We start from the raw sequence: 27542 nt of genomic DNA, 5'->3' as shown, positions 1-27542 counted from the left end.
ATGCAATTTGAGATGAGGCTAGCAGAGTATGGTATATTAATCCATATTTTAATTGAGATTTGGCAGTGGATGTATCAGTTTTTCCGGGGGTATAAAAAGACATTTTCCGATCTATCTTCTGAATTTAAAGTTATTGAAGTTAAGCAAATTATAATATTAAATGTCAAAGTTTGGAAAATAAGCTAAAAAAAATAAATGGATCCATGTATAAAAGCTTGCTGTAGTGGGGTTTTTTCGGATGGGCATGAGGCACAAGCAATCTGTGCCCCGTTGACACCATTAGGAGTGAACATGGTTTCAAAGTATAATAGGGAATTTGAGAACCATATTGGTGAAACCGGTCTAGCTCTAGGTTCTAGCGCATGCAAAGTAGGTTCCAAGCTCAAAAAATTGGAGAATTTGTTCCGACGGGGAGGTTTCAGGTTTCACGTAGAATCAAGAACCTAGACCTTGGAGCAAGTCTTTCTGTTTTTCATGCTTTATGTCTTTGTGCAATCGTACGTTATTCCATGATGTTCAATAATATTAATATGAAACTACTAGACTAAGCTTCCATTTCTGGCGATATCTATAATTGAGACTTTTACTTTGTTAATATTTCATAATCTCCGTTTATCTAAATATGAATGATGATCATATATTGTAGCAAATGGTGGTCATTATTTACAATCCTTCAATTAATAGTACATGTGGCACCTGAGTAGAACTTGGAACCAACCTTAGAAAAGTGAAAGAGTAGGTTTTAGTTTCTTGGGTATGCATGGTAGGCTCCAAGTTCCCTAATATTTTAGGAACCTGTTCTGACGGATAGATTCTAGGTTCCAGAAGGTACCTAGAAAAAATCCGAAACCGCTCACTCCTAAATACTACATTCCTTGTAAAAAAAAATGCCAAGTTCCCTAATATTTTGGGAACTAGTTCCAATGGATAGATTATAGGTTTCAGAAGGTACTAGAAGAAATTTGAAAGCGCTCACTCTTAAATACTACATTCCTACAGCCAAGATAGCATTAGCTTTGCCTTTTGTGCACTTTTAAGAAAAAACATATTTTATTTCGTTTAATTTACTTGTAATTATTTTTATAGGAATAATAATAATATTATTAAAATTCAAAGGACGATCGCTTCTCTTTACAAGCCTTGCTTTTAAAGAAGATGCAAATTTGGAAAGTGCTTTCGGTCGGCAATTGTCGCGACCTCTTTTTTTTTCGGCGCCCGCAATCGGGTACGAGCGCCTAAGGAGGCTAATGGCTCGGCTGAATTTATTAAGCCCGGACTCTCCCAAGTCCACCAATTCACGAATTTAATAGGCTAAGTTTTTAACCTGTAAATTAAATTTAAAACGAAGTCGCCACTAATCGGTTTGTGGTGGGTCGATTAGAAACCCAAGCGAAGTATTGGGAGAAATACTCGCTCCTCCGCAACCAGAGAAATTAGGATCAGGGACTTGATTACACTAATTAATCACTAATGCCCTTTCGGTACCTAATCTTGTTTAAACCCTAAGGCTTTTGGATTTTTGAGAGATTTTCCATGCATTTTTGGGAGGAAAAACATTTTTTGAGTATTTTTCTCATTTTTTTTGGACATAAAAGGGATTTTTTGGTATTTTTGGTTTTTTTTTGGAAAACTACAAGTCTTTTTGGCTTTTTCTGAATTTTTCGGCTTTTTCATGAAATTTTGGATTTTTTTGGATTTTTGGCATTTTTGGAAAATATGGAATTTTTTTTTTTTTTTTTTTTTTTCGGAAAATAAAATATTTTTTAATATTTTTAATATTTTTTAATATTTTTTTATTTTCTGGAAATTAAAACATTTTTTAATATTTTTTTTGAATTTTTCGATTTTTGGAAATTAAAACATTTTTTAATATTTTTTTTGAAAATAAAACACTTTTTGATTTTTTGGAAAATAAATATTATTTTATATTAAAATAATAAAATAAAACCGACCGGGTCGGATCCGCGGGTTGGGTCCGACCGGGCCGAGACCCAACGCGGACGGGCAACGCGGCCCGACTCGGATTTTTCAAAATTTATTTATTTATTTATATTTTTTATTTCGTCAAAACGACGCCGTGACCGGGCGTTTGGGGACGCCCGGCCCGGCCCGACAACCCGGTTCCACGACCCACTCCACAACCCGGTTCCTTCGGAACCCTACCCGACCCGGCTCCGACGCACGACCCGACTCGCAGCCGCCCCCCCCAGATCGCAAACCCTACCCGATTTTCCGGGTCCGGGTCCGCTTCGTGACCCGGAAAATCGCAAACCCTAGGGTTTGCGAATCGCGCGCCGGAGAGGAGACCGGCGCGGCGATGGCCACGGCGGTGACGGCGACGACGATGGGAACCACGATGACGGCGACGCCGACGGAATGGGGGTGCGATGGGCGGCAAGGACGACGGCGACGGCTTTTACCTATTCTTGAACGGGGGCGATGACGGCGACGACAGGAATTGATCTGCGACGGTGGCGGCCACGGCGAGGGCCGACTGCTGGCGGTGACCGTGGCGAAGCGACGACAGCGTCAGCGAGGCTTGGGCTCGGTCGATCGATCGAGGCTCTCCCTCGGGCTCGGGCTCACTCTTTGAGCTTCGGAGGAGAGACAGCTCGAGGAGGACAACAGCGGCAGATGGCGTCGGGATCTCAGTCGGGGCGAACGGAGGCAGTATAGCGCCCGACGGCAACAGCAGCAAGAAAACTCCAGATCTGAGGCACCGCAGATCTCGGCCGGACCTTCCTCGGCCTTGATTTCTCCTCACTCAGGCCAGATCCGAGCCTCCACCGGCCGGATCTGACCTTCTCGAAGCCACTCGCCGCCGGCCTTCCCGAAGTCTCGGTGGAAGGTGGGCTGAGCTCCGCGACTCGAGCTCCCTCTTGCGCTCGCCCTTCAACCCTTCCCGATGTCTCTCGGTGAAGGATCTCCGAGCTTGCCACGCCCTCCGACGATGCTTGCGGCCACCTATTTATAGGCGAAGGAACTCCGGTCGATGGAGGGGTTCGGTCGCCGGCCTCCGGCTTGCCCGCCGGTTCCGCTCGGCTGAACCGGTGTCCCATCGAGCTTTCAGCGATGCTCGCTCAGCATTAATGGCGCTGCGATCTTATCCCCTCCGCCGACGTCGCCCTACACTCCTCGGCCGTAGGCCGCCTTCGCGCGCGTCGCCGGCCACCGCGCGTGAGATGCAAGCGGCGAGGAAGAAGAAGATAGGAGGAAGAAGAAGAGAGAAAAGGGGCCGGGCCAAGGGTGAAGGAAAATGGGCCACATGGGCCACACACGGAGGAAGAGAAAGGGAAAGAAAAAAGGGCTGGGCTTTTGTTTTTGTTTTTTTTTTTGTGTTTATTAATTATCTTATTTATCCGAAATAAAAAAAAACTTAACAAAATAAAATTAACCTAATTAAAAATGAGGTGTCAACAGCTGCCCCTCTTTGAAGGTGAGCTCGCAGAGGTTGCATTCAAAGACAAACTGATGCCTCAATTTTATCCATACATGCGTAGCAGATTATATTTTACTTGGGATCTATTATTCTATGTAGGAAAAGAGCAATATAACTTTTCATATACTAAGACAGATAAGAAGATACCCGTAGTTACTTACCGGATGTGAGTGAGATAGGGTGTGAACCCGAGTTTTGGCAAGTATCAAGGCGTCATCTTACCTGGTGATATGAGGAGGTTGCTTTTCCAGGGCTCGAACCATTCTTCGGTCGCCTGTTAAAACAATCAATGATTTGTCTAGGACCCGAACCTTTCTTCGGTTGCCTTGACGGAAGACTGCTCTTCTAGGACCCGAACCATTCTTCGGTCGCCTGTTGGAGTGATCAGTGGTTTGTCTCGGACCCGAACCATTCTTCGGTCGCCGTGACGGAGACTCGCTCTTCCGGACCCGAACCATTCTTCGATCCGCTGTTGGAGTAATCGGTGGTTTGTCTCGGACCCGAACCATTCTTCGGTCGCCGTGACGGAGATCGCTCTTCCAGACCCGAACCATTCTTCGGTCGCCTGTTAAAACAATCCATGATTTGTCTAGGACTCGAACCTTTCTTTGGTCGCCTTGACGGGGAGATGCACCGACCTTTCTCGGGGCATCTCATTTGTGGGTGCCCGATTTGTATCGAGGACACCGGTTGGTACCCGACCTTTCTCGGGAGATGCGCCGACCTTTCTCAGAGCATCTATTTTGTTGGGGTGTCTGACTTCTGTCAAAGACACTGGTTGGAACCCGACTTTTCTCGGGAGGATGCGCCGACCTTTCTCAGGGCATCGATTTGTGGGGTGTCTGACTTCTATCGAAGACACCAGTTGGAACCCGACCTTTCTCGGGAGGATGCGCCGACCTTTCTCAGGGCATCGATTACGTGTGCCCGACTCCGTCGAAGACACCGCGCTGGAACCCGACCTTTCTCGGGAGGATGCGCCGACCTTTTTCGGGGCATCCGTTTGTGGGGCGTCCGACTTCGTCGAAGACACCAGTTGGAACCCGACCTTTCTCGGGAGGATGCGCTGACCTTTTTCAGGGCATCAATTCTGGAAGATACCTGGGTAGGCGCAGGTACACAAAGCAGTGGAATGCTTGAACAGCTGCTATTATTTGGGGACAACTCGGGCAAGTTGAGTGTCATGAAAAGGGAGTACCTAGACAAGGGTGGGTACTTGATGATATGAGGATACCTAGACAGCGGTAGGTATTCCAAGAGATATTTGGTCAGTCATAAGTATCAATACTCTGGGGACAACTTGAACATGTCGAGTGTCAGGAAAAGGGAATATCCGAACGGTGACCGGTACTCAAAGACAACAGGGATACCTAGACAGCAGTAGGTATTTAACAATAAAGGAATACTTGGTCAGTCACAAGTATCAATACTCTGGGGACAACTCGAACAGGTCAAGTTTCTGGAAAATGGAGTATCCGAACGATGACCGGTACTCTAAGACAATGGGGATACCCAAACAGCAGTAGGCACCCAAACTCAAGGGACAACTCAAATAGGTTGAGTGTCAATAAGAGAGTACCTGGACAGTGATAGGTACCTTAAGACAAATGAGGATAGAGATATGCTTACCTGGCAATATCTCTAATCTCTAAGAGTATGTTTGCTATTTGCACAATATGCACACATGATTGTATATGCTGTAAATTCATGAGTTCAAATGAGATTCATGCATGATAATTTTGTCAGTTCTGCATCTTTTGATTTCCACTGGGAAGATTTTGAAAGACAACCTTCATTTAGAATGTAGATGTCTTGAGCATGCCGATGAGGGACTTTGATGCCCGAAAGGACTTTCCGCTCACTCTCATGGAAAAGGCTATCCTAACCATTGATGCGGGATTCATAAGGACCACACTATCTCACTTTGTCATCATGTCAGCGGGGTCCGAGTATTCTCGCAAACAAGATGACTTTACCAATGTGAGAGGTCTTTGTTGAAACGTGATGAAGTCTTGGTCAGTGGCTCATCAGAGGGGACCATCAAGGTCGAAGCCGATGGACGAAAATGTTGCACGATCATCTCCGGGTTTACAAGTCAAGAACCCTGCGAAAAGAGATAGAGTAATCTTGCTCGTACTTCTTCGAGCGATGCTTATGGACATATGAAATCCTACGTTAATTGAAGTGCCCCTAATCTGAAGAGACTTTTACAATGGGATGCAAAGTAGGCTTGATTCATGTGTAAAAAGGTAGAGCTGGTGATTGCCTTGGCATTTGTCACCGTCTTTCTTCTCACCGTCAAATGGAGGTTCTACAACAACAACATTTTCTTGGTTGCATTTTTGACTTGGAGGGCATTGGCCTTGCTTTTACCGAACACTTGCTTTTTCATGCCCTTATTTTGTATTCCCGTTCTTCAAATATGGGCATTGACCTTGCTCTTACCAGGTACACTGCTTTTTTATGCCCCTGCTTTTCATTCTTGTCGTTAGAGGAACTGGCCTAGACAAGTTCAATCGAAGCACCGTTATTAGACTCTTGAGTCTTCATCTTCAGTAGGCTCTCTGGGCTATGCTGCTTAAATGGCAGTAACTTCTGTTTTGTCTTGATATGAGGGTAAAATTACAGACTCACTTGGGTTGTACAATGAATACAAGTGCGTAAAGAAAGAATTGCTCTTCATGACTCTAGGGCACTTAAATTAACGCGAGTGTTCATATGCAATAAAGACACTCGAAGATTGATGCAAGTGCAAGCAAGAAAATTTCTATCCCCTTTCTCACTTTGTGATGCCGACTTGCTTTCGACTTGCCCCGGTGTGGGGTGGTTCCTTGACAGGGATATGAGAGAAATTTCATCGGTGTATGGGGCTCAATGGGGTGAGCGATGGAATGCCTCTCACTATTTTGGTTATCGTACCATTCGCGAGAGAACTCTTTACCCCGCAGCCATGGAATCTTCGCACTCATCTCACAAGTGTATAGATGGGGGACTGTGTGTAGGATATGGCTTGCCTTCCATCATTCTGACGCGCCTCATCCAACATGCTCAATTAATCTTGTATTCTTCATTTAGCTGTCTATTCTAATAATCCTTAGTGGAATCAGTGACTTAGACAGACAAAATCATCATGCCGAATTCATCTGGAAACGACATGCAACATTTTGAATATGATGGAGTTTGAACTCTTCAAAACAAGTGAATGGTTTTGACTCGAAAAGACCTTGTTGACAACTTTAGGAGTTAACATAATGGTGCTTCCAAATATGTTAAATTTTGAACATCAAAAGGGTTATTCGCAAATGGGTGTCGATGATTGTCCCTATTGATTAGGGATATGACACATGAAGGATCGGGCCGGGGTTGGGGATCCGATCGGGCATCTCTATTTTTGCCCCCGCGTAAGAGAAGATGAAAATAGATCAATCAACAAGGCCAACATTAAAGGTGAATTGAGGCCTGAAGGATCTCTGCCATTTGCTTTGGCGATACTTGAGACGTCATTTTGCTTGGGAGAGTTTGTCATGCCTCTCATCGATTTGTTATCTGTGTTTTTGACAGTCAGTTAATCCTGCAACAAACAAGACATGCTTTTCATTGATTCATTATCCTTGCTTTTGACAGTCAGGTGATCCTGCAACAAACAAGAGGGAATGTGTTAGTCATGAACTCTTTCAAGAGTCGAATAACTGGAAGCAATACAACTTTACCCTTCACTTTGGTTTTACGGATGATTGGGTGAACCTAAAGTGAGAGGGGACTCGAAGTCCTATGTCCCTTGCTTCATTAGGTCAATTATTCTCTGAATTAGCTCCCGGATGACATGTCTTTTTACACGAAGCCGTGTGAATTTAATGTGGGTCATTTCCACGTACTAGCTTGGCCAATATTGATTTGCCTAACCATTGAGTTTGGTTCTTGAGTTGTGATGCTCCTGTCAATAGGGGGAATATGTCAAAAGTGAATTCAAAGAAGGGGAGTATTGGAAACGATACCAAATTACTCTTCTCCAAAGTTTGTATTTGCGACTCGATGATGTTTGAATGTCGATGACAGCCTTTTTGTCTTAACATAGTTTGACATTTCTTTCGATTGGCCTTCCTCACTTGTGACCATGTATGCATGATTGCTGGTTGTTGATTTATCTTCAACGCATTCCTTCTGTGGAATTTTTCTTTCTGCCTTTGATCAGGCAAAGTCATGTACCTCAAGCTTCTATGGAATCGAGATGGACAATCAAAACCTCCAATTCTCTAATGGCAATTACTTCTTGCAAGAGCATGTGTCGGAACAAGAAGGGAGGCTTCAGATTCTAAGATTGTTGGTCTGGGAGAAGGTTTCTTTTAACCAGACTGGTTCCTGAATGACGCATTCTTTACACCGAGCTGGACAAAATTGACAGGGATTACTCTTATGCGTTTGCCTGGGTAATGTTGATTTGTTCAAGTTATGCCATCGAGTTTGCTTCTTGATTCATGACACTTCCTTAAAGACTGGTCATCACCATTCATTTTTCTCCATTGAGTCAAATACACATTTTTCATGATGGTGTAAATACATCACTCATATATAAAGGTGCATAAGCATTTTCATTCTGATAGAGAAGTGCTTGGCAATGCCAGACAATAAACATCTTTCAAGGGTAGTACTTTTTTACAGCATCGGAATTAACTGGTTTGGAGAATTCCCGCCCGTCCATTTCAGTCGAATCAAGGCTCCTCCGGGAGTATCTTCTTTATTACGTAAGGACCCTTGTAATTAGGGGCGAACTTGCCTCCGGGCTGGGAAGATTGGCAGCGTCTTCCTCAAGACTAGCTCATTTACCTCGAAGTGCTTGGGTCGCACCTTTTGATTGAACGATCGAGCTACCCTTTGTTGGTAACACTGACCATGACAGAGGGCTTTCAGTCGTTTTTCGTCGATCATATTTAGTTGCTCAAGCCTTTGTTGTGTCCATTCTTCCTTGGACAATCCTGCTTGGGATAAAATTCGCAAGGAAGGGATTTCTACTTCTACAGGTAAAACCGCCTCCATGCCGTAAACCAAGGAAAAAGGCGTTGCCCCAGTGGAAGTTCGAATCGAAGTTCGATATGCTGTTAGTGCGAAGGGTAGCCTCTCATGCCAGTCGCGGTAGTTTTCAGCTGTCTTGGATAGGATTCTCTTGATGTTCTTGTTGGCGGCTTCCACAGCTCCATTCATTTGTGGACGATAAGGGGACGAGTTCGAGATGTTGGATTTTGAACTCGAAAAACAATTGATCAATCAACTTGTTGTTTAGGTTTGACCCATTGTCGTGACGATAGCTTCTGGTACGCCATAACGGGGCGATTATGTCACGTCCGATGAATTTCATAACGTTTCGTGCGATTACGCTTGCATAGGATGCAGCCTCGATCCATTTTGAGAAATAGTCGATTGCGACCAAAATGAATCGGTGCCCATTTGATGCCTTTGGATTGATTGGGCCAATCACATCAATGCCCCACATTGAAAATGGCCACGGCTCAGATAACTGATGTAATTCAGTTGGAGGGACATTTATCTTGTCCCCGTGGATCGACAACGATGACGACTTCGCACATGGTGAGCACAATCGCTCTCTAAGGGGAACCAGTAATAACCCAATCTCATTATTTTCTTGGCCAACATATGTCCATTCATGTGAGGACCACATACTCCCCATGTATTTCTTGCATTATTTGTGTGGCTTCGTTTGCATCCACACACCTTAGCGGGGGCTGAGTTATATGATCTTTTGTACAAATTTTCACCGCTGACGAAGAACCTCGAAGCCATTTTCATAAGGTATTTTCGATCAGAGGGAGTGCTTTCTTTAGGGAATTCCTGCTTTTGGATGTATTTCATGATGTCGTAATACCAGGGTTTCCCATCGGGTTCTTCAGTTATAGTCATGCAGTGGGCCTGTCTTGTCAAGACTTCAATTTTCAAAGGCTCTACTTCTAACCCCTTTGCTACTTGTAACATGGATGATAGTGTTGCTAGTGCATCAGCAAGAACCGGTTACGGATTCTAGGTAGGTATTCAAATGAGATGTCCTGGAATTCTTCTACCAATTCTTCCAAGTAGTCATGATAAGGTACTAGTTTGGCGTCTCTTGTCTCCCACTCGCCCACAGTCTGGAGGATAATTAAGGCGGAGTCACCGAACACTTTTAGTTTTGACACTTCCATTCCAATAGCCGCTTGTAGGCCGAGGATGCATGCTTCATATTCGGCTATATTGTTGGTGCATGGAAACATCAGTTTTGCAGCCACGGGGTAATGTTGCCCATTTGGGGATATCAAGACCGCCCCAGTGCCTGAACCTGACAAATTTACAGCTCCATCAAAAAACATAGTCCACGTGTCCTCTTCTACTGCTGAGATTCGGTCATCTGGGGAATGATCATCGCCTACTTCTTTAGGGCAATCTGCTAACATATCAGCAATCACTCGACCTTTAACTGATTTTTGCGACATCACTGGATGTCGGAATTACGAGATTAGGATTTGCCATTTGGCCAATTTTCCCACCAAGGCCGGGCAACCAAGCAAATACTTGATTGGGTCACTCTCGATTACAAGGAATATCTGGTAATGCAAGGTGTACTTGCCGAGTCATGCAACACCCATACCAATGCAGCACGAGTCTTTTCGATTTGGAGTAGTTTTGTTACGATGTGGTGAATTTTTACTCAAATAGTAAATGGCTCGTTCCTTCCCATCATGGGGTCCTTTCGTGCCAACATTGCACCTAGGGATTCACCGTTGATGGTAAGGTAGAGGGTCAAAGGGTGTCCTGGAGTAGGGGTACTAAAACCGGGGTTTCATCGGTACCGCTTCAAATTTTCAAATGCCGGTCGCGAGTCATCATCCCATTTGATTTGTGCATCTTTCTTGAGAAGTTTAAAGAAAGGTTTTGCGGTTTCAGAAAAATTTGGAAATGAATCGCGCAATGTAATTTAATCTTCCCGAGAGGCTCCTGACTTCTTTCACGGTCGAGGGAGGAGGCATCTCAAATATTGCTTTAGTTTTTGACGGGTCCACTTCTATCCCTTTACAGCTCACAATGAATCCAAGTAATTTGCCGAGGTTGCCCCGAACACACATTTTTTGGGTTCAAGCGCAACTTGAACCGGCGAAGTCGATCGAATAATTTTTCTAGGGTCTTCACATGGTCTTCTCCATGTCTGGTTTTAGCGATCATGTCATCGACATATACTTCAATTTCTTTATGCATCATGTCATGGAAAAGGGTGACCATGGCACGTTGGTAAGTTGCTCCGGCGTTTTTCAGGCCAAAAGGCATGACCTTATAGTGAAAAGTCCCCATGGAGTAATGAATGCCGTCTTTTCCTTGTCTTCCTCCTTCATTTTTATTTGGTTGTATCCACGAGAACCCATCCATGAAAGAGAAAAGTTTGAATCCAGCAAGTACTATCCACAAGAACGTCTATGTGAGGTAGTGGGAAATCATCCTTTGGGCTTGCTTTGTTCAAATCGCGGTAGTCGACACAAATCCGGATTCGACCATCTTTCTTCTTTACTGGTACAATGTTTGCCACCCAACTAGGATATTGCGAGACTTCGAGGAAGCCTACCGCCGGGAGCTTCATTACTTCTTCTTCAATCTTTTTGACAATTGAGGCTTAGCTCTTCTTAGCCGTTGCTTCTTAGGGGCCACATCAGGGTTGGTTGGCAAGCTATGCTCCACGATCATTGGATCAAGGCCTGGCATATCGGCATAAGACCATGCGAATACATCTTGATATCTCTTTAGGAGGGCAATTAAGCTTGCAGCTTCTCCTTCAGGAAGGTTCGCGCCAATCCTTATCTCCCTTGGATCTTCTGTGCTGCCTAAATTGACAATGATGGTGTCTTCAGTAGTAGGGGGCTTTGCTTCTTCGTGACGCTTCCAATTCCATTGAATTTCGTCGGAATCATCAAAATCATCATCTGAGTCATCAGAATTGCTATCATGGCTATCTTCGGTGCTGGTTTGGACCGTTCCCATACCCTCGCCTGCCGCTATATTATTCCTGTGTCATAGAGTAGATAGGCTAAGGGAACAAATAAGGTTAGTAGCATGCATGCTTCTTTCTTTTGAAAATGTGATAAATTGCTTTTAAAGATTAAAGACAATTAAACATGAGGAGACCCGGGCCTCAGATTTCTTCTTTCATTTGACGGCTGGCTATCATCAACGGGCCGGTTTGGTATGTCTCCTCATGCCCTCAAAATGTTTTCAACTTTATTTATTAGTAGACGGATTTACATGGTGGTTTCAAAAATAGTTCCTTGAGTGGAACCGTTGTTGAAAACAGAACAAGCCAGACTTTAAGAAATATGTACGAGGCTCCCACGTAGGGAGTATGCGAGGAGTTAAAAAGGATTCTACTCGGCGGGCCTGCACCCATTTCCCCACGGTCCTTCGTTAATAGCGCCCACGAAGAAGTCTTCATACCAGTTGCCAGCCACGTCTCCTTGTGCTCCCGACTTTGTGGATTTCAGATCATCCACGTCTCCCCATCCATCAGGGACGATGTTGTGATTATGATCATAGAAACTTTGGGGAATTGAATAATTGACATAGTAGTCAAATTTACCACTTGGTTGGCCCAAAGTGTCTATGATTGCCTCTCCTTTATGCGCCTCCTTAGCATGCTCAGGGAACATGGTACGGGTGCTAGGTACCACGAGGAGGTGATCATTGCCGAAACATAGCCATGGAGAGCGGAACGTGAATACCCCAGCATCCAAAAGATCTTGAACCTTGTCTCTCAGGATGGTGCAGTCATCTAGCGAGTGTCCTAATTCCCCTGAATGGTAATCACATTGCTTGGATGGATCATAATCAAGGAAGTACTCGGGGGTAGGATGGTTCAATTCTCTGCCGATTAGCCCTTGCTCAAGGAGGATGGGGAATATAATGGACATTGATTTAGGAAGGGGCGAATATGGCCGAGTGCTTCTTGGGGATAAGGGTAGCCGTGCCCCTCGCCAGGTCGTGTCAATAGGGTCTTCTTCATTTACCACCAGCTCCTCATTGTGATGAGAACGGAATGCACGGGTAGCTTGAGCGAAGTTTTCGTCAAATGGTGTACGGTCTCACGTAATTCTTCAACTTGGTGTCGAAGCTGGATGAACGAGAAGTTATCGCATGTCTCTTCTAATTGCTCTTCCTCAATGGCGCCTATGAAAATGTCCCCGAACATGGAGGTCACATCATCTGGCCTTTCTTTCTCAAGTGAGGGCCAAATTGTGTCTTCCTGGATTATGGGCAATTTCACGCTTTCGGGGTTGAACCATTTTGGAGTATCCACTTCTTCTTCCTCATGCATCATCTTGGCTGGGCCCGGGAAAGTTTCCTCGAGACGGGGATATACAAGGCCAGTTTTTTCTTTGCTTTTCTATCTCGGGAATATCCCAAACCGACAAGGTATAGGGTCTTCTCCGAGCTTCAATAGGGCTGACGAATGCCCCCGGCCTCTCTACCAAGCCCTTGTCCCGGAAGGAAACCGTGTCCTACCATGATTTTTCCTACCATGATTGCAGCACTTGATATCTCAGGGACGAGGGGCAAAGTCCCTCGAGTTTCGTGTATAGTGGACACGAGCTCGAACGATTGATAGCTAGCTTCATTCTTGTCACTAGGTTCAACATAAGGAATGGCCGTCTCGTGGTAGATGCGGTGATCTTCTTCTCCTCGGACCGTGATAAGTTTTCCTCCAACCACGAACTTCACACTTTGGTGGAGGCTGGAAGGTACTGCTCCTGCGACGTGTATCCATGGGCGCCCTAAGAGGAAATTGAATGCAGTGGGGATATCCATTACCTGGAACAAAATTTTAAATACGGTTGGGCCAATTTGAATATCGAGCTCGATCTCTCCTACTGTTTCCTTCTTTGTTCCATCAAATGCTCGAATGTAAGTCTTGGGTACTGGATCCATGATCTCTCTATTTTAAGGCGACAGAGTGTCGCTAATGGACATATGTTAAGAGCAGATCCATTGTCAATCAACACTCGAGCGACGTGAGATGCGTTGCACTTGACTGATATGTAAAGGCCCTTGGTGTGTCCTCTACCCTCCTCGGGAATCTCTTCATCAGAAAACGCCATTTGATCCTTTAGAAGGATGGTACTGACAAATTCCTCGAGTTTGTCATGCTCAATAGTTTCAGGGACATGTACTTCACTTAATACTTTCATGAGAGATTTTTGGTGCTTGACAGATGTCTGGAGCAATTCCAGTAGAGAGATCTGTGCCGGTGATTTTCGTAATTGTTCCACCACATTATATTCGCTGGCCTTAACTACGGCCAAAAACTCCTTGGCTTCTTCGTCAGTGACGGGCTTAGCAGACTGAGTATTTGCTTGAGCATAGGTTCGCCCAGATCTCGTGACCAAACCAACATCAAGGTCATAAGACCATGGTACCGCATTGTTGCATTTGTATTTGTAAGGTTGGGGAATCTCAATGACTATAGCTGTTTCTGCTGTTGATGCTTGAACAATGGCTTCCTTCCTTTCAAAGACGCTCTCAGGTGAGGTTGAGTCATTCTTCTCCTTTTCCGCATTTAGCGCGGCAAATTCTTCCTCCCAGTTGATGAGGACTTGCGATATGGTAGAAACTATGCTGGTGTGGCCGGCGTATACGATTATTCCGGCCTCTATCATTCTTAATACCCTTTCCTCCATTATTGCAAAGGGTAGTATTTCATCATCCGGATAATATCCGGTTTCTATTAGCCCTCGATAGATGTCAGCCATATGTGCATTGACATTTCTGATCTGATTGGTTTCGAAACTGAATATCATGTTTACTTTGTCAGCATGATCAGGGAGCGGATTGCTTTGGACATTCGGCTTCGCGGTTTGGAATGAGAAAGCCTTAGTATCTAGCAGGTTCTGGATTCGATGTTTAAGGACGAAACACTCATCAGTTGAATGGCCTACTTCTCCCATGTGATAGTCACATTTTTTGGACGGGTCATAGCTGGAGAAGTTTTCAGCATTGGGTCGTCTCGGCTCAGTTGAAAGGAGGCTCTTGTTTCGGAGGATTGCCAAAACCTGGGAGGGAGATCCAGGAAGCGGAGTGAATTGTCTTCGGTTGTTGTAGCGCTGGGGTGGACGGTTATTAGTCTGTTGCTGGCCTGTGTTTGTCTGAACAGTCGGGAGATGACCGGTGTTTGCAGTGTACGTGGCATTGACATCAATCAAGGATTCTTTATCTTTTTTCATGTTGAGCCTTCTGCTGACAGGTGCAGGCTCAGTGAACCAGCCGTCCCTTAAACCCGTCTCAATCTGCTCTCCCACTGGAATGAGTTGATTGAATGATTCAGCGATTGTAGTCACCATCCGATTGCGGTATTCAAAAGGGAGGGTTTTAATGAACATTTTCTCAATTCAAAGTCGGTTAGCTCGGATCGATCCGGGCGGCGAGATTCCTCCACCTAATAGCATATTCTTTGAAAGATTCTTGCTTTTTCTTCTCCGTGCGATCAAGATCCTCACGAGAAGGGGTAATGTCCATTATGAATTTGTACTGCTTGAGGAATGCTTCACTTGCTTCGCTCCATGTCTCGATGAGGTTTATGTTCTTTTTATGTACCACCTCGGGCGGGACCTATCGAGCTTGACTGAACAACTGGATCATTAAAGGTTCATTATTAACGTCTTGGGTCATTCGAACCAAGTACATCCGCAAGTGAGCTCTTGGGCGGGTCGTGCCATCGTACTTCTCGAACTCGGGCATTTTGAATTTTTCCGGCATTTTGACCTTGGAGTAGATGGAGAGGTCTGTTGGAGTAGGATCTTGAAGGCCTTGCAATTGCTTTAGCCTCTCTTCAAGCTTCTCAAGGCGTTTGTCATGTTCAGTCTTAGACAAACTGTTGGGCTTTGCTTTCTCGACTACGATTTGGTGCATATCGTCTTCTAATTCGGGCATGTTATCATCAGTATCTCTTCCTTGATCACCTCGAGTAGACGATTGCGGTAATAATACTTCGATTGAGGCAGGGGCGGGAGCTAATTTGCCTTGGATGGAATCTATTTGCTTTGAGAGTTGCTGAAGCACATTGAAGACTTGCTTCATTTCACTTTCCATAATCTCGACACGGCTTGGTACATTTTCTTCGGCCATTCTATCTTTTGGCGAATACGACTATGATTGTGATTACCTGCATAAAGAAAATGGAGAGAATGTAAGCCAGGAAACGTATGGAACACTGGCCCATGGCAAGGGTCATGTCATTTTTATTTATTAACAGGAGATTTATACATTGCCAAAAGGGCTTTTTACACAAGTCAAAACGACCCTAGATATTAACATTAGGAATATTCACATCAAAAGTCCCGCTGCCCATTTTATATGCGATGGGAAGCTCCGGTCTTGTGAAGCCGCTTGCTTCTTCGTACTAACTTCGATACGTGTCTCTTCTTGGTCTCCAAGCTCTTTTCAAGAGATTCGATTCGCCCTTGCGGGTAAGTTTATCAACTACATCGGGATTACTTGGTTGTAGCTCCTTGGGAATTATATGGTTGAGGATGTAGAATGTTGATGCATGATGAACTTTTTCTTGTTCCTTTAACCTTCCGGCACGACGATCTTTTCAGTGTGGCATCTACTCCATGCGTTCTGAATTATGCGGATCTCCTCCAAGTAGTTGTAGTCCGTACGGGTGAAAAAGATTCGGAACAATCTGATTTGAGCGGTGGCGGGACTTCTTGAAGGACCACTGCATGACGAGCCACCCTATATGGATAATATGAGGTAGCTCCGGAGAGGCCCAGCAACGGGATGGGGTTGTAATAATCAAGCGCAAAGCGCGCCTCTCCTGCAATGAACCATTTAGCTCGCCATAGGAATGTCTCAGGGACCGGGTTTTTTAGCAAGTTAATCCACCGAGAATATTCTTCATTGGGAGAATATTTTTCCAAGATTTGAAACTTTTGCAATGGGTGTTTAAACTCGTTGATTTCAAATATTTGCATGAGGTGCCCAAATCTTTTGATATGGGAAAAGAACCACATTTGTAAAATTTCTGGAGCGGCCCTCATGATTTTCTCTTTTGGTCCTTGAAACGATTAAGGGATAAAAACGTTTCGGCTAAAACCATATTCACATATCCTGCTCCAAAATGACTTGATTTATCACCCATGTGATTGAAGGATCTATAGCATTCTTTCGATGGGGAAAGATAATAAAACCAAAGAATGCTAAGAGGAAGATCTTGGCTTTTTGGGTCATTGACTGTTTTCAAAGCATTCGATTAAAGATGATAGCGGAAAAGCATTATTGTTGGCTTGAACAATTTCTCTTACCGAATGATTTTTAGAAACCGTGATAGACTAACCACGGGTCAATGCCGATTGGCTTGACAAGCTCGCTTCCTGGGGCATTCCTATGGCGAGACCGTACTCTTCTAAAGTCGGAGTCGTTCAAATTTGCCGAACATGAAGGTGGATGTTTCAGGGCACCCCGAAATGTGGTAGTGCTTGCATGACCCCGTAGTGGATATTGATTTGGAGCAATGGGAGGAGATGACCGATTCTTGATTTGACGCACTCTTGGCCGGGTTGATCTAACCGCTTCCACCATCTAAGAAGCTCTCTCTTTGGGGTAGGAATGAACTGGATATCAAATCTTCCCATCGCATATAAGGAAGGGAAATACACAACCCGACCCTATTTTGCCATGAGCCGAAAAGACTAAGTAAAAGTAAAGAAATCACTTCGCTTTTAAATAAAATGGCAAGCACAAAGACATACAGATGGGATGTGCGGCTCGATTTCTAACTCAGAAGGATTGGTGAGATTAAAAGGATATCCGCCCGTCGCAGTCTCGCGTTAGCAGCATACCCTCCTAACCTCGGCTAAGAAATTCGGGGAAAAGAAAGGCAACCTCTACATCGCAGTCTCGCGTTCGAGGTCGTATCTTTCTTAACACCATCCTAGAAATCCTATGGCGGCCCAGTCCGGCGGCCGGGTTGTGTGTGCCATGTGTAGTGTTTAAAACAAAAGCATGCACAACAATTTATAATCACAAAAACATTTTATTTTAACAGAATAAAAAAACTTTAAGCTATTACCCTGCATAAAAGAAAAAAAAAAAAAACCAAGTCAGCAAAGCATTTAAACAAAGATAAAATGGCCTAAGTCCTCACAATCCCAGCGGAGTCGCCAAGCCGTCGCGACCTCTTTTTTTCCTCGGCGCCCGCACGGGTACGAGCGCCTAAGGAGGCTAATGGCTCGGCTGAATTTATTAAGCCCGGACTCTCCCAAGTCCGCCAATTCACGACTTAATAGTTTGAGTTTTTAACCTGTAAATTAATTTTAAAACGAAGTCGCCACTAATCGGTTTGGGGTGGGTCGATTAGAAACCCTAAGCGAAGTATCGGGAGAAATACTCGCTCCTGCGCAACCAGAGAAATTAGGATCGGGGACTTGATTACACTAGTTAATCACTAATGCCCTTTCGGTACCTAATCTTGTTTAAACCCTAAGGCTTTTTGGATTTTTGAGAGATTTTCCATGCATTTTTGGGAGGAAAACATTTTTTGAGTATTTTTCTCATTTTTTTTTTTGGACATAAAAGGGATTTTTTGGTATTTTTGGTTTTTTTGGAAAACTACAAGTCTTTTTGGCTTTTTCTGAATTTTTCGGCTTTTTCATGAAATTTTGGATTTTTTTGGATTTTGGCATTTTTTGGAAAATATGGAATTTTTTTTTTTTTTTTTTTTTCGGAAAATAAAATATTTTTTAATATTTTTTAATATTTTTTAATATTTTTTTATTTTCTGGAAATTAAAACATTTTTTAATATTTTTTTTGAATTTTTCGATTTTTTGGAAATTAAAACATTTTTTAATATTTTTTTTTGAAAATAAAACACTTTTTGATTTTTTTGGAAAATAAATATTATTTTATATTAAAATAATAAAATAAAACCGACCCGGGTCGGATCCGCGGGTTAGGTCCGACCCGGTCGAGACCCAACGCGCGGACGGGCCAACGCGGGCCCGACTCGGATTTTTCAAAATTTATTTATTTATTTATATTTTTTTATTTCGTCAAAACGACGCCGTGACCGGGCGTTTGGGGACGCTCGGCCCGGCCTGACGACCCGGTTCCACGACCCGCTCTACAACCCGGTTCCTTCGGAACCCTACCCGACCCGGCTCCGACGCACGACCCGACTCGCAGCCCCCCCCCCCAGATCGCAAACCCTACCCGATTTTCCGGGTCCGGTCCGCCGTGACCGGAAAATCGCAAACCCTAGGGTTTGCGAATCCGCGGCGCCGGAGAGGAGACCGGCGGCGACGATGGCCACGGCGGTGACGGCGACGACGATGGGAACCACGATGACGGCGACGCCGACGGAATGGGGGTGCGATGGGCGGCAAGGACGACGGCGACGGCTTTACCTATTCTTGAACGGGGGCGATGACGGCGGACGACAGGCGGTTGATCTGCGACGGTGGCGGCCACGGCGAGGCCGACCGCTGGCGGTGACCGTGGCGAAGCGACGACAGCGTCAGCGAGGCTTGGGCTCAGTCGATCTGATCGAGGCTCTCTCCCTCGGGCTCGGGCTCACTCTTTGAGCTTCGGAGGAGAGACAACTCGAGGAGAACAACAGCGGCAGATGGCGTCGGGATCTCAGTCGGGGCGAACGGAGGCAGTATAGCGCCCGACGGCAACAAAGGCAAGAAAACTCCAGATCCGAGGCACCGCGGATCTCGGCCGGACCTTCCTCGGCCTTGATTTCTCCTCACTCAGGCCAGATCCGAGCCTCCACCGGCCGGATCTGACCTTCTCGAAGCCACTCGCCGCCGGCCTTCCCCGAAGTCTCTCGGTGGAAGGTGGCTGAGCTCGCGACTCGAGCTCCCTCTTGCGCTCGCCCTTCAACCCTTCCCGATGTCTCTCAGTGAAGGATCTCCGAGCTTGCCACGCCCTCCGACGATGCTTGCGGCCACCTATTTATAGGCGAAGGAACTCCGGTCGATGGAGGGGTTCGGTCGCCGGCCTCCGGCTTGCCCGCCGGTTCCGCTCGGCTGAACCGGTGTCCCATCGAGCTTTCCAGCGATGCTCGCTCAGCATTAATGGCGCCTGCGATCTTATCCCCTCCGGCCGACGTCGCCCTACACTCCTCGGCCGTAGGCCCCCGCGCGCGTCGCCGCCACCGCGCGTGAGATGCAAGCGGCGAGGAAGAAGAAGATAGGAGGAAGAAGAAGAGAGAAAAGGGGCCGGGCCAAGGGTGAAGGAAAATGGGCCACATGGGCCACACGGAGGGGGAAGAGAAAGGGAAAGAAAAAAAGGGCTGGGCTTTTGTTTTTGTTTTTTTTTTGGTGTGTTTATTAATTATCTTATTTATCCGAAATAAAAAAAAACTTAACAAAATAAAATTAACCTAATTAAAAATGAGGTGTCAACAGCAATGTGGTACAATTGTTTACTATGTATTTCATCTTCACGTTGTCCCACAACGACTAACTTGTGAATGTAGGAGGTTGTTTGGATCTATAAAACCAGCCCATGAGGCAACTCCTTTGTCGTGAAGTCCGCCCAAGGAGGCTTTTTTATTTTGAGAAATGACAAAAATAAAGGAAAGGGTAAAGGTCATGGAAATTTTTTAATTATTTTCATTGGGAAGTGTAACAATTTATATTTATCAATATGCTATATTTACGTAAATGTATCCTAAATGGAATAGCAATAGATGGTGTACGTGGTATTTATCTTAAGAAAAATGTTACCAACTAATAAGTGGAGTAGTTTTTCTGGCAGAAATTAATTCCATGACGGTGCCCCCCACACAGGGCACGGCGTTGGGGCAATTTTTCATTTCAAGGTGGTTGAATTAGTTTTAGAGAAATAATTAATCGGTATATAAAAATGGTTACATTTTCTTTTATCTCTAGTTAGAGAATATATCCTTCAATCATGTTTTTAATTGGCAGGTTATATATTATATATTTCCCACATGCCAATTTTAACTAAATATAAATTTGGGCGATATTTATGTTTGTGCATAAGTGGAGGGAGGTGAATACTTCCTCGTTCTTTTTTGTTTTATTACAAACCTTCATTATAATCAAGAAAAGACATTGGGACGAGTAAGTACTTGAATTGAGTTCAATCAGTTACTTATTCGGTTCATAATAGTGCACGTCAAATTTTAAATGAGGACTTTCGTGAGGATTGTTACATGATACTTAACATGTATAATCCTTTTGTTAGTTGTTCAACAAATGATTCGCATAAAAGAGAGATACTTTTATTTTACCTTTTTTTTTTTTTTTTATTAGTAGAGAAACAATTTCGATCACCAGTAAATTGACAGTTATATTAAAGGTATCCAAATCAATGGTAATAGATGTGGATTATGGAAAAAAGGATTAAATGGGTTGTGTGTTTGAAATTAAATTCTTTTAAGAACTATGTGGACCAAGGATTACATGCTTTAATCATTAATCTAGTTACATTTATTCTTTGGCAGCAATTATTCTGCCCTTCTCCTTCTTAATTGTCGGTGCTTTAGCCTTTCACACGTGGAGGAGGAGAAGCAAAGAGAAAAACTTTAGACGAAATGGAGGAGAGCTCTTGAAACACCATAGAGTTCGAATCTTTACAGAGGTAGAGCTGGCAAAAGCAACCAACAACTATGATACTAGCAATAAGTTGGGTGAGGGTGGTTTTGGTTCCGTCTATATGGGGAGAATAGCAGGGGATACCGTGTTCGCGGTCAAGAAGCCTAAAGACGTGCACAAGTCTCTAATAAAAGGGGATTTCCAGCATGAACTTGAAATTGTGATGCAAATAAACCACAAAAACGTGGTGAAGCTCCATGGCATATGTTTGGAGACTAGAATACCATTGTTGGTTTATGAATACATTTCGAACGGTACCCTCTTCCAACACATCCATCAGAATGCGTCAACCATTATGAATTCATGGAAGAAGCGGCTCGGAATTGCCACTGAAGTAGCTCTTGCACTCGAGTATATGCATTCCTGCGCAGAACCCCCAATCATTCACGGTGATATCAAGTCGGTGAACATACTTCTGGATCAAAATTACTCGGTAAAAGTATCTGATTTTGGAACTTCCGTACTTATATCACCAGAGCGTAGTCATGTCTTAGCCAATGAAATACAAGGCACGCTCGGCTACATCGATCCAGAATATTTAACCACTGGTTTGATAACAATTAAGAGTGATGTATATAGCTTTGGAGTTGTCCTCGTGGAGTTGCTCACGGGAAAGAAGCCAACAAGTTTCATTACTAAGTCCGGAGAGTCGATCAATATTATCCATTATTTCATATCTTCCATGAAGGATAAGACACTCTCCGATGTCATAAACTTTGAGGACGCTAGTGAAGATGAAATAGAGAGAATAGAAATGGTCGCTGAGATTGCAGTGAAGTGCTTGGATCAAAATAGTGCAAGAAGGCCGGCAATGAGGGAAGTGGCTGAGCAACTCGCCAGGATTAATCGTGAGCTCGATGGCTCAATAGTTGAAGAAAACAAAGAAGAGACCGAAACGGAGGTGGATGAAGAAAACCTATACTCCCATACGACTTCAACTACTTCTAAGATGAGCCAGCATGGGACGTCGGGCTCTCTTTTCTGATATGGGAATATATTGAGCAGGTTCCACCATCTGATCCTCTGTTACTATGGTGACATGTCTATTAATATTAATTGTCCATAAGGACTTCTAGGGTTGATTGTGTGTTCTATATATATATATATATATATATATATATGTTTGCCATTTGTTTTGGACTTGCAGTTGTGCAAGCATTTGTGCAAGTTTGAGTGTCACAATCTAATATTATTTATGTACAACTATGCACTGAGATGGACTTATAGAAGGCTGATATATGGCCATTTTTACATGATCATAATCTCTCTTTCCCCTAATCTTTTCTTTGTTGTCCTTTTTTTTTCTTAAATATAATAATAATAGGTCAGAAAAAGAATCTACTCACTCGTTTTTATCTTATTTTTTCTTATGATAATCCAAGTTCACTTATATTGCAAGTAAAAATCTCCATTCACTTTCAGTTTTTACTTTTTCCAAATTATATTGCAATTAATCGTAATATAATTTTCATTTCCTGTGAAAGGATAATAGAATTGTTGGCCACGAGGATTATAATAGGCCAGAAAAAGCATCTCCTTTCACTCTTTTTATTTTTGTAATTGGATCTTAATTTTATATGATGGCAGAAAAAAAAAATCTCGATTTGCTTTACTCTTTCTCATTATTTCTAGTTCATCTAATCAGGTCAGATGTCAAATCGGAGTAAAAGTGGGAAAGACAGACCGATTCAAAACTTAGAAAATACCACATCTTCCAACCTTGATATGATTACTTATAAATATGATAAAGGGATGAAAAACACTATATTAGTCAATTCATCAAGAACAGAAGTTCTTATCCAAACCTATATGAGAGGATCATAAAATCAAGAAAGAAGTATCAGGGAATTTACTTGATAATAACTTTATTGTAGAACAAACTCTTTATTTTTAGGATGAAAGAACATAAATTGTTTTGTAAGTTTGATACTAGTAAACCACGATGAAAAACACTAGCTAGCAAGGAACATTTAACTTATATTAAAGGCGATAGAAATAAGTAGTATTTTTTTTTTGTACTTTCTACCTAAATAAATTAATGGCTTAGACTAAATTAATATTTTAGTCCTCCACTGCTATTAATACTTGATTTTTAGTCGATGCGTCTTCAAAGATAAAATATTGGGTTAGGGTTTCCGATCATGATGGAATCATTTTCTCGAATAAAAAATGTTGCTTTTCATTTCTTTTTCATTGGCTCTTCATTTATGGGTGATTTCCTAGTAGTTTTCATTAAAAACTCAAAAAGTCAAAAGTTGACTTTTTAATTGACTTTTTTTGTCAATTCTTTGATCAAAAAGTCAATCCCGAGTCAAAATTTGATTTTTTTTACGAAAAGTTCCCAAAAAGTCTCAATTTCATTGTGGCCAAAAAATATTTCAAAAAAATTGAAATTTTGACCATAAATTGACCTTTTTAGTTATTAATCATCAAAGGTTGATTTTGGTCAACTCTCTGACCAAAAAAATTGAAAAATTTGAAAACTCATAAATCACTTTATTTTAGCTTCAATGTGACTTTGCCCACAAAAATTACACTAGATCTCTCTGACACTCTAAAGGTACCTTTTTTCTTTTGTTCCCTAAAAAATGTTTTGCAAATAGTTTGAATTGATTTTAGCTTATCTTCTAATAAGTAAGGTGATCATGCGAGTGCGCAACCAATATTGAACACTCAATGAATCAAATAAATTGTACCAAATGAATTAAACACACCAAAGCAAGCGATTATTTTTTGGGTTTTCTCTTGTCTTGAAGATCTAATACCGACCTGCAACTTCAACATAAATTTGAAGTGGGACAATGACAGGTTTAGTGGTCCTTAAAGACATTAAATGACACATTCAATCATGTATGAAAGATAAAAATAAAAATCATGTAAAATCGAGCCAATTGAGCTTTGATAGCTCTTGATCTTCGTTCCCATGGACAAATAAGAATGACGTACACTAACTAGGAAAAGGACATATAGGAGTTAATGATGCAAAGCGAGCATGTTCATCTAGTCAATCAACCCAATTCATCTAAAGGTCATTTTAAGATCACTTGTGCGACCATTTCGGTGATTTGGCATATTGAGACGAAAATTTCCATTTTTAGCACTAATTAAGGGTTCCGATCAATTCTTCATGATTGACAAGATCGTACCTCTAATCAACTTTTTTTCATAATGTCAATCCAAATCTAGGGTTAATTTTGGCAAATTCACATGGGGACTTCTCAATTTAGCAAATTTGGCCCATCCAATGTGACATCCTGAATTTTTCAATTTTGCTTTCGATTAAATTAATCAGGCCTTTCATCGACGCGCATATAGGACTGTTCTCAGAGCTGATCACTCTCGAGATAACTAGACTATCTGGGAAAGCCATTAAGGAATTTTAATGCAATAGATTTGAGAATTCGACCGGGAATCGGCTACTCGATCGTGCTCATCTTTAGAAGTCATTACGTCACAATTAAAAATCGATTAGGGATCGGAAATAGGTCGGTTCGATTGAGATGTGTTGCTAAACGTGGGTGATTCCACTAAATTACAAAATTCTCGTCGGCTAGCACTAGACTGATTTTTCTATCGTTTTGGTACCCTGTGTCCGTATTTGAAACCTCAAGATTTTCATGATAACCAAAAGTCGCTAATGTGTCAAATGGGTTCATTGTGGCTCAAAGAAAATTGACCACGGGTCATTTGCACTAAAAATTTCTGAAGCTACCTAGTAGTCTAGGTCACGCTAAAATCGAGTCGAATTGAAATTAACCACGAATTTGAATCCGATTTCAAAAATTGAAAGTTCTATCATGTCACGAGTCATTTTAGGAACGTTGACTCAGCCTTCGAAGATTTTTTTGCAAACCGAAACTTTTAGGGAAAAAGTCGAGGTAGGGTCGTTTTTGTCCCGAAAATTCAAATGACCATTTTTTTTATTGTGAAATTGAGATACAAGTAGGATCAATTGGTGAGGAAAAATGCCAATGTGATCGATGAGGTGTTGGTTGAATTTATAGGGGCCAAATTAAGTTGATTTAAGAATCGTGTCCAATTGAAGAGAAACCAAGCCAAATTCGTGTGCCCCCATGGCCATGACTTTGGACCACTTCAAGGTCTTCTAGAAGAGTTGCTGGGCTGGAGAAAGGCAAAGGATTACAACTGGAATTGGTGGTGACCAAAGAAGATAAGAAGGGACCAAGGTGGTCTCCTCCTTAGCCAATTGTCCCCCTCCTTCTACCTCTCTCCTTCCTCCTAGCAACCGGTTGACCAAGCCTTCTTCTCCTTGCAATTTCAACCTCAAAGAACCCAACAAAGCCACCGGTCTCTCCTCCTCTTCCCGTCAACACTATTCGCCGCTCGTAGGACCGATCGAACGCCGCCGTAGCGCGTCCGCGCTCTCCCGTGGGTCTTGTGCGAGCCTCGTGCTTTTCCGCCGGCCTAGCCTTGCTATCTCGCCCATTCTGCCACCCAGCAAGCCAACTGAGTCGTGTGGAGGTCACCGAAGCCGCCGTGGAGCCCTGCCTGGACACGGTTTCGGCCCCCTCAGCCCATCTTAGCCCATCTCCGCCTCAACCGAGCCTCTGTCCAGCCGTTTTAGACACCGAACAAAGCAGAAACCAATGGGTATTCTAGCTGCTGTCGGGCCCATTTTCAAGGCCTTTTGGACCCCGAAAGGCAAGCCCGCTTTGGAGTAGATCAAGCCTCGCCTCGTCCCCGTCAATTTGATCCGAGCGGATCATTTAACAAGTGAGTTTAACTCACTAATCCTCGCTTAGTAAGTTAATGACGTTTAAGGGTTGATTAGTTTAGACTAAGCTAGGATTAGGTGGTTAGTTAGATTTGATTAGTGAATTGATTAATTATCGATGCATGTTAGGTGGATAGTTTAGTGCAATTAAGGCCTAGACAAACTCTAGTATTTATCTAGAGTGATTCAAAATCTTCCAGTCCGTCTTGGCTTTCAATTAGGCTTTACGGGGCCTAAGTTTGCAATTTTAGTATTTAATAATTAATTTCCATAATTATTTAATTAATTATATTATTTTTCGGAAATTAGACCGGGATAGCCGGTGGCCGGAATTTTATGCTGATTACAGTGTTGTGATCTGTTTATTTAATTGAGTTTTAATTTGTGCTGATTGTGCATGATTTGTGTTTTAGGAATTTATTTTTAAATTTAATTGATTTCAGTAATTAATTGGGAATAACCGAGCGTCGGTTAATTTAATTGAAACTCCTTAGGGTGTTCAAAAGAGGCCTAATCAGAGTGCCGTTAATTTCGCACCCAAGTTTTCATAGAACATCTGAAAGTGTTTCACAATTTTAATGAAATTGGTGACCTTTCTTGAAAATTCTCAATACCCGAACGTTGTAGACGTCGATCTAAACTTTCTTTTGGTACTAATTTTATCAGAATTGAGTCACATTTGATCATTCAAAGGACCCAATCAGTGTGCCGACTTTATCTACATCCGGGTTTTGGAATTTATTTCCCAAGAACATCAAACTTGCCTCAAAGTTCCAACAAAATTGATATCTTTGTTTGTCATCATTTGAAACTTGAAAATCTTCTTTTAAGGATTTGTTTGCAATATTCAAAACTTGCGTCTCTAACTGAATTTTTTCAAAACTTGTATCCTTAATTACAAATCTTTGAAAGTTCAACCTTTTGAGTTACTTTCTTTATGTTTCATTTCATTGATCATGTGCATACTTGAATGATTACAATTGCTTTGAATGATTAAGTGACCCTTTTCGGTTCACTTTCTTTGCATGATTAATTGAGAACCAAGGTCTTCTGACCTAAGTGAATGAACTCATGTTCTTTGTGATTTTTAGATGAATGGTTTATGACCGATACATGTATGCTATGGCAAATGAAAGGGACACACCTAGACCCAAATTCTAGGAGTCATTCAATTTTGTCCACCACTTATGAACATAAGGGATGGCTAAGTATCAACGGCTAAAATCAATCAATTAGTGGATATAGAATGGCTCGAAATGAGTGAATATCGAAGGTCGACCCCGAGGCTGTGTCTTGTGTCATGAATTGCTTTGAAATGTTTGAACATTTTCTAGTGTTTGGATTGCACTTTTATTGCTAGTTTAGTGTTAATGAAAATTAGAATAGTTCAAAGACGACCCTTGGAGGAGATGGCCACAAGGACCTGAAGACGGTGGAATAGCCGATGTGCAATCTGGCTTTGATAGTTTGTAATCATTCATTTCCTCGACATATGTCTCGGGTTTTCAAATCAATTGTATATATACCCGACGAGTTGCGGGTCTATTTTTCTTGTTTGAATTGTTCATCCTTATTTCTCTATATCTTGCTTTTATTTGGTTGTTTATTTCCCGCATTGCAATTTCAATTACTTGACTGATTTTTCTTTTCATTTTGATAGCTTAGAATGACACGAACGAACCGTCCATGCGTGACCATTTAGCCTTAAAACTCAAATT

General features: G+C 42.8%; 1 protein-coding gene across 1 annotated transcript; it reads left to right on the top strand.

Moving 5' to 3' along the window:
• LOC120290814 (wall-associated receptor kinase-like 10) lies at positions 1-22074 on the top strand. The gene is made up of 2 exons (XM_039307248.1): positions 1-65; positions 20997-22074. The coding sequence occupies exons 1-2, from the start codon at positions 1-3 to the stop codon at positions 22072-22074; spliced, it is 1143 nt and encodes a 380-aa protein (XP_039163182.1).
• The last annotated feature ends 5468 nt before the right edge of the window (positions 22075-27542 follow it).

This window comes from Eucalyptus grandis, chromosome 2 (genome assembly GCF_016545825.1).
Source record: "Eucalyptus grandis isolate ANBG69807.140 chromosome 2, ASM1654582v1, whole genome shotgun sequence".
NCBI classification, from domain to species: Eukaryota; Viridiplantae; Streptophyta; class Magnoliopsida; order Myrtales; family Myrtaceae; genus Eucalyptus; species Eucalyptus grandis.
Note: the sequence above shows the minus strand (reverse complement) of the source record. Positions and strands in the feature narration are given on the sequence as shown.